Source organism: Hippichthys cyanospilos, chromosome 19 (genome assembly GCF_059441005.1).
Source record: "Hippichthys cyanospilos isolate Australia breed blue-spotted pipefish chromosome 19, RoL_Hcya_1.0, whole genome shotgun sequence".
NCBI lineage: Eukaryota > Metazoa > Chordata > Actinopteri > Syngnathiformes > Syngnathidae > Hippichthys > Hippichthys cyanospilos.
Window position 1 is genome coordinate 1,609,313 of NC_142387.1, and position 17,489 is coordinate 1,626,801.

At 39.2% G+C, this 17,489-nt stretch overlaps 1 protein-coding gene across 7 annotated transcripts in view; it reads right to left on the reverse strand.

Moving 5' to 3' along the window:
• The window catches only part of phldb2b (pleckstrin homology-like domain, family B, member 2b), a 93,542-nt gene that overhangs the window by 4,983 nt on the left and 71,070 nt on the right, over positions 1–17,489 (reverse strand). For all 7 annotated transcript variants that reach the window (XM_088401639.1, XM_088401638.1, XM_088401637.1 and 4 more), the window contains 5 exons: positions 17,029–17,182; positions 12,173–12,263; positions 11,850–11,996; positions 6,862–7,081; positions 6,671–6,756 (listed from right to left, as the gene is read on the reverse strand). In XM_088401639.1, coding sequence (XP_088257765.1) covers positions 6,671–6,756; positions 6,862–7,081; positions 11,850–11,996; positions 12,173–12,263; positions 17,029–17,182 — 698 coding nt within the window. The remainder of the gene's footprint in view (positions 1–6,670; positions 6,757–6,861; positions 7,082–11,849; positions 11,997–12,172; positions 12,264–17,028; positions 17,183–17,489) is intronic.

Below are 17,489 nucleotides of genomic sequence, written 5' to 3' on the forward strand. Positions count from 1 at the left end.
ACACACACACACACACACACACACAGTCGGCCCCCGGTTTACGAACACCCTGTTTTACGAACACTTCGGCTTACAAGCGTGGACCACGGAGATTTTTGTCCCCCGCTTGGGAACAAACCGTTCGTGTTACGAACAACCCAACATGTTTGCCATTGTGTAAGCAAATATATATTCGCTTGGCTGCGTCAACAAAGTCAGTAGTTGACGCTTGTGACAGTAACGTGAACGCTATTGCTCTTACAACGTCACAGTCACTGTCTCAGTCACGGTGTCAGTCACGTGACTGAGACAGTGACTAACCCCATATTGGATGGATGCCAATATGCTATTGGTCGATTAAGGTCACCCGGTCTCACTCACGGAGATGCTATTGGCCGGCGTCATGTCAATCACAGAAATGCCGATATGCTATTGGCCGAATGCCTTTATCTAGCTTGATGGCACAACTGGTCTGGATGGAAGGAAGGAGAGAAAATGAGTAAAACGGAAGGAAGGAATGTTGTGAAGACTTTGCAAACTTTATCTGTTAGACATAGCTTCTAAAATTGCTAGTAGCGGTAAAGGAAGAAGTAAGAGGATGATGTTTTAGCATCTCCGTGACTGACACCATGACTGAAACATTGACTGTGACATTGTAAGAGCAATAGCAAATCAACGTAACTGTGATAACTTTGCGGGTTGGTCTCTGCTCCCCTCCGCCTCCACCCAGCTCAAGTTACATTGCTCCAAAGGTAAATGTCATTTTTCCTTGGTATATGTTATGTAATTTAACTGTACAGTAGATTATGTAACTTATTTTTAATATGTGTATAAAGTCATGATATTTTTACCTAAAGTTTTGCACGCGTTGCACGCATTCACGAATTAACATAGGTTTGGATTGCCTGTTATACGAGCAGTTCGAGTTACGAACGTAGCCGCTGAACGGATTAAGTTCGTAACCCGGGGGCCCACTGTGTATATATATATATCTATATCTATATATCTATATATATATATATATATATATATATATGTGTGTGTGTGTGTGTGTGTGTGTGTGTGTGTGTATAAAATAAAACTTTCATATACCATCTTTTTGCATAAATATCTGATGTTATGACCTATGGCTTATAGTCCAGTGCGGCTTATCCGTGGCAAAAGATGTTTTATTTTTTGGTCAATTTTTGCTGCTGCAGCCTATAGTCCGGAAAATTCGGCCCCGGTTTACGAACCCCGTTTTACGTATTTTTCATTTTACGACGTGGACCGCGGCGTTTTTTTGTCCGCCCTCTTAGGCAAAAACCTTTCGTCTTAATAACCATTCAACATGCCGGTCAGTGGGTCCACACTATTTTTTTTTGCTTTGCTGCATCAACAAAAACAACTTTTCTCGCATGTTACGGAAATGCCGATATGCTATTGGTCGATTAAGGCAGTCACGGAGATGCCGATATGCAATTGGCCGGCGTCACGTCAATCACAGAAATGCCGATATGTTATTGGCCGAACTCCCTCATCTTCCTAGATGGCACGAGCTGGTTGGTGTGTTGTGAAGACTTTGCAAACTTTTATCTGTTAGACATGGCTTCTAAAATTGCAAGTGGCGGTAAAGGAAGAAGTAAGAGGATGATGACAATAGAAACGAAGCAGGAGATAATAAAAAAATACAAATGAGGCGCACGCATAGGTAACCTTGCTAGCGAGTATGGCCGTAACCGCTCGACAATCGGTACAATTCTCAAGAAGAGGGAAGCTATCAAAGCAAGCAAGTCTTCTAAGGGCATGACTTTCCTTGCCAGGGGACGGACCTCGGTCAAAAACAAAATGGAGAGGCTTCTTCTATTATGGATTAAAGAGGAGGAAATCGCCTGTGATATGGTCTCGTTTAAAAATAAGTTCTCATTTAAAAAGTTCCCGTTTAAACAAAAAAAGTCAGTTTAAAAAAAGATCTCGTTTGAAAAAAGTTCTCGTTTAAGAAAAAAAAATCTGCAGGTTCATCTTGTTATTTAATTTAACTGTACAGGCGATTATGTTACTAATTTTTAATATGCGTATAAAGTCGTGATGTTTTTAAGGTTTTTTTAAGGTTTTTGCACGCATTCACTAATTAACATAGGTTTGAAATGCCCGTCATACGGCAAATTCGAGTTACGAGCCGAGCCACTGAACGGATTAAGGTCATAACACGGGGGCCCACTATATATATATATATATATATATATATATATATATATATATATATATATATATATATACATATTATATATATATATATATATATATATATATATATATATATATATATACATATATATACATATTATATATATATATATATATATATATATATATATATATACATATATATACATATTATATATATACATATTATATATACATATTATATATATATATATATATATATATATATATACAGTGGGCCCCCGGGTTACGAACTTAATCCGTTCAGCGGCTACGCTCGTATCTCGAATTGCTCGTATAGCGGGCAATCCAAACCCATGTTAATTCGTGAATGCGTGCAACGCGCGCAGAAGACTTAGGTAAAATGATCACGCTGTATACATATATTAATATTAAGTGACAAATACAAAGGAAAAATGACTTTTACCTTTGGAAAGACGTGACTTGTGCTGAGATAAGCAGAGATGAGCAGAGATGAATGCTCGAAGTCAATACGGTAGTCAGATATGCTATTGGTCTTACAGTGTCACAGTAACTTTTTCAGTCAGGGTTTTCTCTACTTCCTTCCATCCCAACCAGCTGTGCCATCAAGCTAGATAAAGGCGTTCGGCCAATAGCATATCGGCACTTCTGTGATTGACGTGTGACGCCGGCCAATAGCATCTCCGTGAGTGAGACCGGGTGACCTTAATCGACCAATAGCATATTGGCGTCTCCTTGACTGACTGATAATTATTCGCACTTTTTTTTTTAAACGGTTGGAATGTATTGACATCTTATTGATTAAAACACATTTAAACCTGTGACGATTTTTTGTCCTGCAATCGGCACACTTAATTTCATGTCAGCTGTTTTTCCCGACGTGAATTGAGCTGGGTGGAGGCGGAGGGGAGGTTGTGTGTGTTGTATTAACTAGGCACCACACTTAAGGCTTGTTCGAGCGTCAGTTCACCGTTGGTTTCAACTCACAGAATTGCAACAATGGCGCTGTCCCAAAGCATGTCGGGAGGTCGCCGACTAACATGACATGCAGTTTTGTCAAGTAACCATTATATAGCACTGTAATACCACCCGTAACAGGGTGCAGAGATCAACGTTTTAAGTTAATATGGCAACGCATATAGGCTATTGGTCTTACAGTGTTACAGTAACTCTTTCAGTCATGGTGCAAATCACGGAGATACTAAAACATCATCCTCTTATTTCTTCCTTTACCGCTGCTAGTAATTTTAGAAGCTATGTCTAACAGATAAAGTTTGCAAAGTCTTCAAAACATTCCGTTTTTCACGCATTTTCTCTACTTCCTTCCATCCTGTCCCATCAAGCTAGATAAAGGCGTTCGGCCAATAGCATATCGGCATTTCTGTGATTGACGTGTGACGCCGGCCAATAGCATCTCCGTGAGTGAGACCGGGTGACCTTAATCGACCAATAGCATATTGGCGTCTCCTTGACTGACTGATAATTATTCGCACTTTTTTTTAAACGGTTGGAATGTATTGACAATTAATTAAAAAAAAACACACATTTAAACCAATGACAATTCTTTGTCCTGCAATCGGCACATTTAATTTCATGTCAGCTGTTTTTCCCTTTAGCTGTACAAACACTACACTTAAATGGTAATATATTTAGACACCGTGAGTGAGACAGTCAGTGTGAGGTTGTAAGACCAATAGCGTTCACGTTACCGCGATAAGTATCTGTTAATAATTGTAAATGACGCAACTGCTGAATATGTTGACGCAGTTAGGTGAGAACATTTCTACATACTCAATGGCTGGTTTGTCGGAATGCTCGCAAGGCGAGAGGTTTGCTCGTAAGCGGAGGACAAAAATCTCCCTGTTCCACGCTCGTAAGGCGAATTGTTCGCAAATCAGGGTGCTCGTAAGCCGGGGGCTGACTGTATATATACACACACACACCACACATACATACCAGTCTATTGACTGTACTAATTTAATTAATTGACTGGCATTAATAATAACATATAGTATATGTAGTACAACCTTTTACATACCTGTCATCTGAAACTGGTATTTTCCCATGTAAAATATAAATGGCAAAAGATATTCTAATTCATAAAATTTAAGTGAAGCATTTATTTACTAATTATAGACCAATGTCGTTATTGGTTCAATTTTAAAAAATTCTAGAAAATTCTATGCACATAGAGAATTTTATTGGGAAGTACAATCTCATAAATGAAAATTAATATGGTTTCAGGAAAAATAGGTCCACCTCTATGGCAGTAATTGTGATTGTTAAGGAAATTGCAACTAGTATTAAAAAAACATTTATTTACTAATTATAGACCAATGTCGTTATTGGATCGATTATCAAAAACTCTAGAAAATTACATGCACATAGAGTTAGTAATTTTATTGGTATGTACAATCTCATAAGTGGAAATCAATATGGTTTCAGGAAAAATAGGTCCACCTCTATGGCAGTAATTGAGATTGTGGAGGAAATTGCAACGAGTATTAAAAAATAAATAAATAAATAATAATAATAATAATTTACAGTTGCCAATTTCCTAGGTCCCTTCTGTGGGTTGTCCCCTTATGGTGGTGGAGGGTTTTGCGTGACCTAAGTTGTCTGGGTCTTTATGCCCCTGACATGGACTCCCATGGCAAACAAGTCCTAGGTGAGGGACCAGACTAAGCATGCATCTCTAATGATGACCTCTAATGATGAATAAAACCCAGGTCACCAGGGACCCCCTGTGGAGCCAAGCCTGGAGGAGGGGCTCAGTGGCGAATACCTGGCCAAAGATGTCTGGGCCTGCATCCATGTGACTTGGCTCAGCACGAAGCGGTAACGTGGGTCCCCCTTGACATGGGCTCACCACCTCTAAGAGTGGCTATAGGGGTTAGGTGCAGTATGAGCTCGGCGCCAGCCAAAGGCGGTCTGATCCCTGGTTGTAGAAGCTGGCTCTTGGGACAAGCAATGTCACCTCTCACAGGGGCGTCAATGCTCACATGGGCAATGACAATGAGGCCTGGAGGGGTGTGATTGGGAGGAACACCCCCCCGACAAGAAAAAAACCCCCACAATGTTCAAAACATAAGGGTGCCCATACAGTATGTGCACCTGGCACCAGGACTCCCTAGGTCAGTTCAATGACCGACTTTGTGGTGGTGTCATCAGATTTATAGCTGCATGTTTTGGACACTCAGGTGAACAAAGGGGCGGAGCTGTCAACTAATCACCACCTAATGGTGTGTTGGCTCCGAGGGTGGGGGAGGATGCCCATCAGACCTGGCCCTGGCAGACCCAAACATATTGTGAGGGTCTGCTGAGAATGTCTGACAGGGTCCTGTGTCAGAAGGAGCTTAAACTCCCACTTCCACCAGAATTTCTCCTATGTCCAAGGGGAGGCGGGTGACATTGAGTCCAAGTGGACCATGTTCCATGCCTCCATTGTCAAAGCAACTGACCAGAGTTGAGGCCATAAGGTGGCCGGTGCCTGTTGTAGCGGCAATCCCCAAACCTGTTGATGGACACCCAGCGGTGAGGGATGCCGACAAGCTGAAGAAGGATGCCTATCGGGCTTTTTTGACCTTTTGGACTTTGGAGGCACCGACTGGCCAAGCAGAGTGCGCCGTCGGTGGTGCACAAGGCAAAAACTCTAGTATGGAAGTAGTTTGGCAAGGCCATGGAAAACAACTTCAGGACAGCTTGGAAGAAATTCTGGTCCACCACTCTGTGCCTCAGAAGGGGAGGGGCAGTGCACCGTTAACACTACGTACAATGGAGTGCTGCTAACCTCAACTTTGGACGTCGTGAGCTGGTGGGCAGAATACTTCGAAGACCTGCTCAATTCCACCAACACATCTTCCTTTGAGGAAGCAGAGTCTTAACTTTGAGGTGGGCTTTCCAATCTCTGGGGCTCAAGTCAACCAATGTGGTCAAAACTTCAGTCGTCCCTCCGTCGCCCTCTTTCGTCGCCTTTAATTAGGAAATTTAAACATTTCTAAATTGTATATCCTGGCTGAAAGCCAAATTGAGGAACTTTGTCCATTTGCTGAGCACCTATTTGTTAAGAGTTGAACGAGTAACCTCCTTGCCATGGAAACACATCCCTCGTTAGCTATCAGCAAGCAATTCCTTTATGAATCATATTTAAAAGACAAAATAACACAAAAAATCTCTCAACACTTAATTGTAAACATTACTTTTAGTTCTCAGCCTGCACAATAATTCTAATAATGTTACATTATGTGATTGTATATGATTAACCTTGTATCTGAATATGACACAATACAGAGAACAATGGGAAGGACTTGACAAGTTCTTGAACTTCTTTCTACTCCTTTTTGAACTGTAAACTGTTGAAAATGTTGAACTGTTATACAGTATCCATTAATGATATCATTTCTTCTTTTCATTTTTGTTTTTATTTGCCAGTTCCTTTTGTAATGTCTTTATACTGTATCTTCAGTCAAAAACTAAATAAAATTCTCTGACAACTGTACAATACCTTATGTGCATTCTTCAGATGATCATAATACACTTCTTCTATGGCTTGGAAGTAGATCACACCTTTCAGCTTGGCTTCATGCTTGCCTATACCAATATCACAGCAGAACAATGCACATCATATGTGTCATGATAGTTTTTAAAAAAAGCAACATTAAACATATCAAACAAAAATATAAAATAAATGAAAACCTGCATAGTAGGATAGTGTCCGTCGATTACGGTCGAAGACAAACCAGCGCTTTTTCCAGGTCTTGATCTTGCCTCCCATCTTGATCAGGTAGCCTCTACACGTCTTTTCGGAGATGGACAAGTGGAGACACGTGTCTGCGCTGTGACCCGCCGACTCAATGTGAGCCCGCAAATCAAAATCATCCTTTCGCACTGGTAGATACCGTGTGAGTGGTCGGGACTAGAAAACAAGATAAGTGATTCATGAGTACAGTGGACCCCCGGTTTACGATGTCCCTGCCTTGCGTTTTTTTCACCTTACGGCGTGGATCGCAATGATTTTTTGTTCCCTCCTAACGCCATTTTTTTCCATCTTATGATATAAAAAATCAACATCTTTTCTTCTCAAACATGACGATCTGTGTTCACGGATGTCTACTAGGGGCAACGCGTGCATATGTCACTACACACGTCACTGCTTACGTCACTACAATGCTGGTCTGCTATTGGTCGGCGTCACGACTCACGAAGATGCTTATCTGCTATTGGTCGACGCAAGGGGTCACAAAGATGGCTGCCTAAAGACTTGATCTTGTGTGAGTACTTTGAATATCGTATTTATTGTGCATTTTAGTGCTTGATTCAAACTTTAATTGGTTAGCCATGGGTCCCAAGATTGCTAGTGATGTTCAAGAGAGAAGTAAGAAGATGAGTTGTATGGAAACGAAGCTGGCGCTAATCAAAAAATACAAAGAAAGCTAAGCTAGCCTAGCCTAGGTTAGGCGACACTTACTATGGGATATGACCATAAGTTCATCTCGAGTACTTTTTGTGGAGACTGAAGAAATTTGGCATGTCAGCAAAGACTTTTGACAACTTGTACAGACACCCAATCCAAAGTGTCCTCTCCACCGCCATCACAGTCTGATATGGCAACTGCACCACACAAGACAGGAAGGCTCTCCAGCTTGTGATCAAGACCTCACAGCGTATCTGTGGAGCAGCCTTACTCTCACTGCAGGACATTTAGCACACCAGGGTTCTGCGGAGAACACGCAGCATCCTCAAGGACAGGACACACCCACAAAACGACCTGTTTGAAATGCTGCCATCAGGCAGACGCTACAGGAGCTTGAGGGCCAGGACTGCCAGACTGGCAAACAGCTTCTAACCACAAGTTGTCGGGATTCTCAACAAATCCCTCAAAAACTAATCTGCCTCCGACTGCACGCGTAAACAATAAACAAAGAATAAAAAAAAAACATGATATTCTGCACTACATTACTAGCACCATAGTCTCTGTCGTTTATTGCTATGTATTATTATTTATTTATTGCTCAATTATGGAATGTAGTCTGCTGCTCGGGGAAGTGAACAGACTAAGAATTTCATTGTATGGTACAACTATTAATATGACAATAAATCTTTAATCGTCACTAAAGTAATCCTTTGTTTTTTATTTATTATGTTATTTAATTGTATACATGTATATTATATGTAGCACTATACAATTTTGATACCAATTTTTAATGTGTCTACAATTTAGATGTTTTTACCTGGGGTTTCACACGCATTAGCTAATTATTGCAGGTTGGATTGCCCGCCATACTGTGAGTTCGCGTTACGATCCCAACCGCAGAACGGATTAATCTTGTAATCCAGGGGCCCCTTGTATGTAGAATTACCACATTTTTCGGACTATAAACCGCAACTTTTTCCTCATGATTTGTACCTTGCGGCTTAGTGCGTCTTATCTGTTGTTTTTTTTAGTTTTTTGCGAGCCACCAGCAAGCAAATATGTGCATCTGTTCGAGGTTTCAACTTATGGAACAACTAACGAATAGAACTGAAAAAATGTTAATCAACAGCTGTGCTCAAAGAGTTTTAAAAATATATTAAAAAAATATATACAATGGGCCCCCGGTTTAGGAACTCCCTCTTTTACGAACTTTTCATCTTACGAACGTGGACCGCGGCATTTTTTGTCCCCCTCTTACGCACAAACCTTTCGTCTTACGAACAGTCCAACATGCCCCAACATGCCGGTCAATGTGCCCGTGCTATTTTTTTTGCTTTGCTGCGACATTAAACGCAATTGTTCTCGGATGTCACGGTAACGCCGATATGCTATTCCTCTTACAATGTCACAGTCACTGTCTCAGTCACGGGGTCAGTCACGGAGATGCCGATACGCTATTGGTCGATTAAGGTCAGAGTCCCGGTCTCAGTCATGGAGATGCAGATATGCTATTGGCTGGCGTCACGTCAATCACAAATGCCAATATGCTATTGGCCGAACTCCTTCATTGGGCATGATGGCACAGGCGGTCAGTGTGTTGTGAAGACTTTGCAAACTTTATTTGCTAGACATGGCTTCTAAAATTGCAAGTGGCGGTAAAGGACGAAGTAAGAGGATGATGACAACAGAAACCAAGCATGAGATAATAAAAAATACGAAGGAGGCGCACACATAGTTAACCTTGCTCGTGAGTATGGCCGTAACCGCTCGGCAATCTTCCAAGGGAAAGACTTTCCTTGCCAGGGGACGGACCTCGGTCGACAACAAAATGGAGAGGCCTCTTCTATTATGGATTAAAGAGAAGGAAATCGCCGGTGATATGTTGTAGTTTGAGAAAAGTTCCAGTTTAAGAAAATAAATAAATAAATTCTGCGGGTTGGTGTCTGCGCCCCTCCGCCTCCACCCAGCTCAAGTCACATCGCCCCAAAGGTAAATGTCATTTTTCCTTTGTATATTTATGTTATTTAATTTAACTGTACAGTAGATTATGTTACTAATTTTTAATATGTGTATAAAGTCGTGATGTTTTTACCTAAGGTTTTTGCACACGTTGCACGCATTCACTAACTAACATAGGTTTTGGATTGCCCGTCATACGAGCAATTCGAGTTACGAGCGTAGCCGCTGAACGGATTAAGTTCGTAACACGGGGGCCCACTGTATGTCTAAATTGAATAAAAGAATGTATACAATTTGGGGTAAATTTGTGATGTAAATTTTATATATAATACACAGTATATACAATTTTATATATGCATGATTTTATATATGAATTATGTGCAATGTGTTTTTATGTTCACTAAAATAATCTATCAAACGAAGGAAGGTGCAACAAGATGCTATTGAAGTATTGATTTCGATAATGAACAGCTATTTAACGAACAGTATTCTATTAGTGTTGAAAATATCCACCCATTCCTTTTCTATAAACAGGTTGGGACTAAACATGCAGGCATGTTCAGTCTGTTAAAGAGAGGATGTTGCTGTTGGCACACAAAAAAAAATAGAAAAAAAAAATATATAACAAAAAATATATATAAACTTCCATGTACTAATTTTTTGCATAAATATTTTGTTGCCTGCGGCTTATAGTCCAGTGCGCCTTATCCGTGACAAAAATCATTTTCTTGCTCATATTTTGCTGCTGCGGCTTATATACCGGTGCAGCTTATAGTCCGGAAAATACGGTATATGGAACTGTAACTGCCCAAATACTCTTGGGCAAGGCTCAACACCTTAAACTACATACAACCGCGAATTCTAAATCCCTCAAAACAGTGGCTGGTGCTGACGGTGTAGTGGTTCCTTTTCAGACTTATGCGATGGCAATAACAGTAGAGGCAATAGTACGACATGCCTTTTCACAAAAACTTAGCTGGGAAAGGCTCCAACTCACCACAACTGTGAACACGATATGTGGTATGAAAATTGGGGAGAGCTAAAGTAGTCATTGGCTTTTATTTAAATATTCTTGTAGCTTTTTATGACTTTTTCTTCCACAATCAAATATTATTCTTACTATTCTTATTATTACTATTATGTTTGTTTTTTTTAAATTACTGTACAGTAAATGTCAACTGTATAGTATATATCAACTGAAACGGAAGGCTCTAAGTGCTTGTTACAGAGCGGCTCAGGTTAGTGCAAATACAATTTATCTACTCATGTGCAATCAGTACATTTGGATTTTTTTTAAAATTTGCTTTACATTTTTTGTTGTTGATGTCAAACTGCTCCTTATATTTAATTTATTCCACAAGTCCAATTACAGTGTGCTCATCATTGTCTACTAAATTTCACATTAGAGCAGTGCATCTCAATTATATTTTGCAAAGCCCGACCCCAAGAAAGAAAAAACATTTTGCGCCCTCCCACTTGCCACACCAACCATAAATAAGATTACTATCTATAAAAATTGCACAAGTATACCAAAAGTGGTATCCTTTTAACATTCACAGAAGGAAAAATCAACATAAAAAATTCTTTCAACATCTGTTAAGTACTTTTTTTAACAGCATTTAGACAGGTTAAAGTTTTTTTCAGCCTTGGGGGTCAAACATATGGCCCGCGGGCCAGTTATGGCCCGCAAATGGCTTTAATCTGGCCTATGAGAAGTATAAAAAGTATACAAAAAGAAAGGAAGAAAAAATGTTTAGAAAGAGAAGCATAAAAATTATCAGAATTTTTTTAATAAATGAAAAATGTGAAATATTTTATGATTATTACTAATATTAATGTTTTATGATTAATAGTGATAGTGTGATTTTACTATTTTGAACAGTAATAAAAAATACTAATGCATTTTAACGTGTTATTTTAAAGTTATATAAATATATATAATTTTATTAGTCCCACTTGGGATTTTCCTCCATAAGCTAAAACGAGTTGACACTGAGGTTGTGAGCATTAAAAATGGCTGGCATTACATGAGTTAAGTCAGAAACAATCCCAAACTTTGGCCATTGGTCTTTTGTATACACTTTCCTCCTGGCTTTGTGTTATTTGCAAGTAACAGCCTGTATGTAAAAATAGTCACTTCAAAATACACAATCCAGTAAATCATCCACATTTTAAAAAAACTTAAAAAAAAATCTGTGATGGAATTCAGATGGAAAATGTGAAATGCTATGGACGATCCAGAAATGAAAACCTATGCAATCAATTAGAAGGGTGATCACTATTTCATTTCTAGATTATTTGACCCTCTGACCTGCACTCGTTGCTTCTCTCGTAGTTTCACCTCACGGTCGATGAGTTTCTGCCGTCTGCTGGTCTCTTCCTGGAGCATTTTCTCTAGTTCCTCTCGTCTCTTCTTTTCCACATCCAGTGCTTGTTTGCGAATTTCCATTTCTCGTTCCTGTGGGTCATCAAAAAAATACAGAATAGGGAAGAGGAAAAATACACTCCCTGTGGACATTTCACGCAAAAAAATATAGCACAATTAAATTTGTAATTGCAGAATTAGCCTGTGCAAGCTTTCGGCTGTTTTTGGTACATTCATATCAAAAGAGTATATATGTGAGGTCTTAGCACCTTGTGCTCAAGGAGCTGTTTCTTCTCTGCCTGGGCTTCTCTCAGCAGACGCTCCATCTCTTCCAACTTGGCCACATTTGAATTACTTGCGCTGTGACACAAAAACATTTTTTTTTTGGGGGGGGGGGGGGGGTCATTATTTAATGAGGTTGCCTGCACTCGAACTAGAACAAGAGGAAGCATGTAGTTCAACATTTGAATCAGAATAAAGAGGAGGGAAATAAAGCACACATGGTTTTAGTCCAGATTTTGGGACAGGACTCCTAAATCCTACTCATAAGTTCAGTTCATCAACCACAGGGGGGTTGAAAGTGTAGACACACAGATGCGCGCACACACACGCATGCACACACACACACACACACACACACACACACACTAACACACACACACACACACACACACCTCTTACCATCTGTAACCTGAGCAGCCTGACGCTAATCAAGAGGCCTTCAACCAAGTACAGTTGTGCGCATCCTACTGGAAGGTCACACACACACACACACTTCACATTAACATTTGTTTGGTTTGTTTGTATCTGTTTTATCTATCATGAACATTAACTTTCCGTTGCAAGCATTATACGAAAAGGCCAGCCCTAAGAGTGCCAGCCAATCTTTAGCATTTTCACTTATCTTTCAGGGCTGGAAATTGTGTGCTATGTCTGTGCAAACACGAGTGATGCCATTAGGAAGATTGGATTCTATTGTTTAATTAGAAAGCCAAGGTAAGATTTTACCTTTTTCCATTCTTTAGTAATCAGTATTTGAAAATAGGTCATTTGAATGACACCAAGCTAGTTTGGGCAAACACATCTTTTCACAACAAAAAAGATCATTTACTACTTAATGATCTTTTTTGTTGCGAAAAGATGTGTTTTCAGGATAACAGTGACTTTGTCACAAATTTGTTTTGGTTTAGTGGCATCTGAAACTTCTAAATAGTTCTTTCCAGACTATAAAACGTGAACAAAAACAATGAAAATTTCTGATGGCAAAACTTATTTGGTCATGTTTGCAAAACGCAACATGTTCACATTTGACAAGATATTTACTAGGGCTGGATATTGGCTATTAAAAGTGTATTAATTGTGATATCTTGCGATATAGCAAAGGCATTTTGCAATACTTATTGCGATATATTGAGCAATGTTTGGTAAAAATAAATAAATAAATAAACTATGGCCTGCATATTAAAATGACTGAAAAAACAGAAGAAAATCATTAAAACAGACATGTTATATTTATTATCCTTGACATCAGAGCACACATTAAACATTCTTTAAAAAAAAAAAAAAAAAAACTTTTTTTTTTTTTTTTTTCTTTTCAAGCATGCTCTTGACTGTGTTAATATGTCCCCGGCAGTTGGGAATACTCTTTCAAGATGCCACTCATGTAGCAGGAATACACAGGTCACAGTTTGTCACAAGTTCCAGCACAGGGTACCGGTGACAGTGCTCTCAACTATAAATGAAGCAGATCTGTGATGTCGCTCATATTGGTGAAAAAATACGACAAAAACCACGAAAAATTGCACACCCATCTTGTTTTGCCTACATTGTCTGGTAGGTTTTGCCTTGGTGGGCTTGAGAGAAATCAGTCTGTGTTCGGCAAACTGTCTGTCCAGCCTGCTGTTTTGGTCATTGTATGGTGATGTGGCATTTGCGCGGATGTCCTCTGACAACATTTTAAAATGACATCCGTTTTCCAGAGTTTTTGGCACATTCATAGTAGCATGACTGAAAATTCTCCTCCATCCAACTCATTTCATTTTCCAAGGTATGCATACTATAATACAGTGTAACCTTGAGACAAGAACGCTTCTGTACACGAAATATTCACTTTACAAGTAAAAATTCGGCCAAATTCTTGCCTCTTAATATGAGGGAAAAAAAAAATCAATATAGGAGTGATTACTCACATGCTTCATGAGAAAACTTGAAATTCCCGCATGCATTAAACGTGCCACACCACTGCACCAGTATCATGCTCTCCCATTGGTCAGAATCCTTTACATTCATTGTCCTGTTCTCCTATTGGCTGTGCTGTACAGTACAGCTTGCGAGTGTACAACTTTCTAGGCCAGCGTCATTATTGGCAATCTTGTGAGTGCGTGATCCGAAGACAACACAGGCGAAGGGACATGTCAGCAAGTATGCCTACCTCTTGATTTCAAGACTTCACACGGGTGCTTCAATAAATTTAAGAGGAGGGCTTGCATTCATTCCATGCTACGACATGGGAAAGCTGCCAGCGCTAACAAGCCGAAGTGATAACGTGCTAATGATCAACACTTCACATAAAGCGCTAAGAGGGAGCGTTCTGGTGAGCCTGGGAAACAAAGCTTTTTTGTGTGTGTGTGTGTGTGTGATATTTTGCCATATCAGAAAAAACTTCCGCCTTTGATGTATCTAATCAGAAAGAAGTTCCGCCTCTAATGTCACGGGCGTCTTTGGCAAGAAAAAGGGTAGCGCGATGATGCAAATCTCCGTTGAAGCTAGTTACATGAAACCTGAGGCTTGGGCAAATCTCCACTTTGGCCGGAGGTCTTCAAATATTCGATTCTGATGGAAAAAAAAAAAAAGCCCGGCCACATATCGCAAATAGGGCAAAACAAGACATTTACTGCCCATTTGCAAGATCCCCGGCTATATGTAGACAAGGCCTAAATTGAAGTAGAGTTAAAGCTACTGCTTGATCATTTTTTTTAAAGAAAAATATTATGAAAATTAAAGTTTCTATGTTTTCAGTGTTTCTTTTTTTTAATTAAAGTTCAAGTAGAATTAAAGCAACTTTACAGCCAATTTTTTGTTCCCAAAGAAAAATCTGATGAAAATAAAAGTTTGTGTTTATTTTATTTAATTTTTTTTTAAATCAAATTAAGTTCAAGTGGAAGTAAAATTATTGTTTTACAGCCATTTTCTTCCTATCATCTACCGAACATTGTGTTTTTTGAAAGGTAAGGTAAAATATATTTATTATGGCATTTATTTCGAGCTTGGAACAAATTGGGCAATTGTGAAATGTGATTCATCATAAGGATGATTCAGAATACAAGCTGCACTCCGGAACGGATCAAATTTGTATCTAGAGGTTCCATTGTACTTACCAAATTGTGTCCACTCAATTTAGCTAGCTACAATTATATGTTAGCTAGCTAGCAATTGAGCATTTCCCTCTGCGGATTCCAAAAGATTCTGAGGATGGATCTTTACCGATATCAGTGGATATGCAATGGAATTCACTCATCTGATGAATCTAGCTCAGCTTCGCTTAATTCATTATCAGATTGTCTGTCAAAAGATTTCGAATCTTTTAATGCAAACCATGCCCCGGCTTTTGATGTCGATGCACGCATCTGTCGCATATTAATTTACCACTTCCTCAGAATCCATTCCATAATCTATGTTTTCATCATTTGTACGACCACAAGACATACTTTGCTTGTGAGCAGATTTGACCCTGATCGCTTGCATTTTTGCCCTTCATGCTACATCCCCTCCCAACTGCATGGCTCACACTGTTTTTCTTGGCCTGACTGATCAAATGTTTCCTGGCCGGTGAGACCTACTGCCTTCAAATTGTCACAGTTCTCTGCGGTGCTCAACTGGCTTAATATTGAGAGGAGCGCTGGCCAAGAGTGTTATCTATCCATTTAAAAAAGAAAAAAAAAGTGTACATGACAGGAATTTGCATTACTGGCAAACAATATACTGTAATTATGTAAAATACCGTAAAGTATAAACTGCATCTGTGAATAAGACGCACCCTTAATTTGGGGGTCAAGTTCTAGTATTTTCTATATTACTGTGTATAAGGCAATTTCAACAACAATGTAAAAACTACATTAAAAAAAAAAGAATAAATCACATCTTCCTAAACTCTTTGTATTTTCTTGTGTTCATATCGATAATATACAGTATATATTTGTCGCACATAAAGTTAAATGGGTTTCAGACCCACATTGTGAGTAATGAGTGAACCCCTCACCAGTGTTAACTTTGAAAGCGCCCGACACACTTTTTCCTTTTCCTCGCAAAGCAGCTCATTTACCATAAATACAGTATTTTTCGCACTATAAGGCGCACCGGATTATAAGGTACACCCTCAATTAATGAAAATTTAAAACTTTTTCCATATATAAGGCGCACCGGATTATAAGACGCACCCTCGATTGACATATTTTACAACTTTTTCAATCACAATATAGTAATACTCAAAGTACTAACAATAATAACTCAAATAATAACCCTAAACTCTCAATAGCATAACTCAATGTCAATACGACCAACCTTGTTCAACTGTAAACACACAAAAGAAACAGGTAAAGCTTACTTTATCAGTTCATTCCCAATCTATGAATCCCAATCTCAACATTGATCCATATATAAGGCGCACCTGATTATAAGGCGCACCATCAGCTTTTTAAAAAAAATAAGGCTTTTAGGTACGCCTCATAGTGCGGAAAATACGGTACCCAAAGTTGTGCAGTTGTCCTTTCTTTACCAAGTTTATGATTGTGTGTATATGCCAAATGACCGCGATTAATACCAGAGTTAAATCGAATACCGTACTGTGTTCTCTAACTGTACCAATCATCTGCTTACCTTGCCATTCCCAATTGATACTCCTGTTGTATGAAAAAGGATGGACTCGGACTGTGGTTCAGTCTGCGTGGTTCTTTTATTAAAAATAATGCTGTAACAACCTCAGCCAACAGAAGATGCTGTTAGCGGCAACAGGCACTTGCTGCTAATAGCCACCTGATGTCTGTATTATATTTCATTAGTCCTTTATAAAAATGGGAAAGACAAGCCATTGCACTCACATTCACGACAAATCTTTGCAAGTACAAACCTATAGCTGGAGATATCAGGAGAGCAAGCAGAGATGCTGGTTTCAATGGAGTCAGTGCTGTCCACACTCATTGTGTCAAAGGCTTGGTTGTCATGGTAATCAAAGACATTGACGTAGACATTTGTCTGGGATGATGCCCGAGAGGTTGGCTGACCTGGAAAGAGAATGCATACAGGGAAAAGATTTAAGCTTAAGCCACAACATTCATTCCATGTGATAAAGTATAGTACTTGTAAGCATCAGCTCCTCTGGAAGAACAGTTTGCCCAGCCATGTTCAGTTTTGTGTCGTTAAGTACTACCAGCATGACTGATATTCCAGTATACACACGTGGACAAAATTGTTGGTACCCCGCAGTTAAAGAAGTAAAAACCCACAATTCTCACTGAAATCACTTGAAACTTACAAAGGTAACAATAAATAAAAATTTATTGAAAATTAAATAATCAAAATCAGCCATCA